Genomic DNA, 2403 nt, shown 5'->3' on the forward strand with positions numbered 1-2403 from the left:
CTGATGTGAAGCAGGGCGCGAGTGCTAATGAGAGACAGATATCAGCGCCACACGAGTCCGCGGATTAAAAGGAATAAGGACATTTCATTCTACCGAAGTAACGTTCCCGCAAGTGCTGAATAACACTCACACGGGGCAGTTTATCAGACGAATGAAACTTGTGAGGGAACGCAGCGCTGTTTCACTTGCTCTACACAGAAATTTTTCGCGATTCCGCGATCGCTGAATACAACGCAAAATCAACAAAATGTCGCATTTTTTTGCAATCCTGCATAATTTCTAATTTAACTGCAAAATAATCACAAAAATGAAAAAGACCTCACAAAACATTAAATTATAATCACCCAATTTAAATATCTCTAGTTTAATTCAAGTTTCAAAGCATTTTTACGTGGATACAGATGTTGCGGGAAAAGGGGAAACTCCTTTTCCTCGACTTACTGAAGCCTATAATGTAAAACGCAAGTAGCATCTGCACAGCGAGTGTCTGGCTCGCTCATTGGCGCGGGCGCCTCAGGCCAATGAGCCAGCATCACCCCATTACACGTCAGAGCCCGCCAAGGGGGCGCGGCCTTAGCCCATATTATTCTTTTACTGTCTATGATATTAGTTCCCAAAAAACGCCATTTTAGCAGGTTTAAACGACTGAAGCGACAACTTGCCAGGTTACTATAGTGCGGCCGGCTATGCAATACTCGTTCCCCCTGAGGTTACGATAGTAACCGAGTAGTTCCCTTTCGAACGGTCACTTCGTAATGCGTAGCTATACGCAGTGGGGACGCCATGCAAAACGCTGCACTATAAGTAAGTGGTTGCCTTCTGCAGATTAGGACCCCTCAACTCAGGATTTACACACAGTTCTACAGTATAAATTACTACACCTGCTGTTAATATTTACATAGGTCAGGTGGAAAAATTGCCCATAGGTTGTTTTAAAAGTTAATTTGATGAGAATTTGATTAGACCAAAATAAACAAGCTTTATGCATTTTGTTTGTGATTTGTGTCATGTATGACTATTGTGCATCTGACATAATACTATTATGGTAAATGTGATGTCCTAATTATAAAATATAAAAATCGCAAATTTTTTCACACATTTCTGGAAATTAACACCAAAAAAATCAGTCATTTTGATCGCAAAAATCACACAAAAAAATCGTGAAATCCTGGAGGGACTGTCTACACTATCACACTAAACTGCATTTGAGTGTGTTAAAGTTATAATGTTATTCTGTGTTAGTTTGTCTGTATGAGACTAGCAGTGAGCGAGATCAACATTAGCATAACACACTGATCATATTCTGACATTTCATCATGTTGAGCTATATAACACTGATTAGTTATACGTACATTTGCTCACCTGTCTAATAAAGCTCAAGCAGGAACAGCGTCTCTGTCAAGTTGAAGTTAGCCTAGCCTTGACGCTAGCCTTGACGCTAGCTCTCGGCATCTCGAAAACGCCACGCTGATATTGATCCTCGTTTTAGTTCTTTTGTCCCAAAGTCTGCTTGCCATGGTCCATAGTGTTTGAACGAAACCACAACAGCGTGAGCGCGCCGCTAGAGGTAACACAGTTGTCCACGTCTGTCGCCATGGTTACTATGATGAGCGGAAACCAGGGATAACGCGGATATTACGTCACGGACAGGCGACAAGTGAACAGGGACAAGCCATTATTTAAAACTCGAATTTCTCTGAAATTAAAAATCTTTGGGAACTTTTGGGATATTGTAAGTACACAACTGCAGGAAATATATCACACTGTGCAAGTGATTTTTGGATATTTTATTACAAAAATCTTACATATTGTAGCTTTAATTGAATCGCAGACTTTGTGAATTCACAATAGCACTATGGAACGGTTTTAATACATCGTGCAGTGGTTAGAAACCGGCCTAATAATGCGGCTCATGGGTTCTCGTCTGTGGAATGAGTGGATTAGTCGACACAGGGATATTAAATCAGCGTATTTAATCAGTGAATCATGACAGCCCTAGTCATTTGCAAAAGTGTAATGTAGGAAAACTCATCCAATGTTTTGATGATCATCTATTCTAGAGGATTTGCATGCTCATGGAAAACCTTAAATCTTCAATTGCATTCATGACCAGTGTAAAGTGTAAATCTTTCTGTGTGAGAATGGCCAGACCAACTAGTTTTCTATCATTTATTTTTCTCTATTTGTTTTCAGCAAAGAAGACAAAGAAGCAGGTGTTTGTAAGTTACAACTTGCCCATGACGAACTCAAATCTCGCACTACTGGTGGAGGACAGAATCAAGAAGGAGATGGAGCTTCATCCTGACAAGTTTTAAACATTCACTCTTTTTGCAACAGTTTTTTTTTTTTGTACATAGCTCAATAAATCTAAAGAAAAAAAAAATTCTGTTGTAATGCAATATT

General features: G+C 39.6%; 1 protein-coding gene across 1 annotated transcript in view; it reads left to right on the forward strand.

The window, feature by feature from the left end:
- Positions 1-2403, forward strand: part of psmg4 (proteasome (prosome, macropain) assembly chaperone 4) — a 4953-nt gene extending 2550 nt beyond the window's left edge. Inside the window, exon 3 of the mRNA XM_081378102.1 lies at positions 2194-2403. Coding sequence (XP_081234228.1) covers positions 2194-2315 — 122 coding nt within the window. The 3' untranslated portion in view covers positions 2316-2403. The remainder of the gene's footprint in view (positions 1-2193) is intronic.

Source organism: Scardinius erythrophthalmus (genome assembly GCF_964197995.2).
Source record: "Scardinius erythrophthalmus genome assembly, chromosome: 11".
In the NCBI taxonomy this organism is placed as follows: domain Eukaryota; kingdom Metazoa; phylum Chordata; class Actinopteri; order Cypriniformes; family Leuciscidae; genus Scardinius; species Scardinius erythrophthalmus.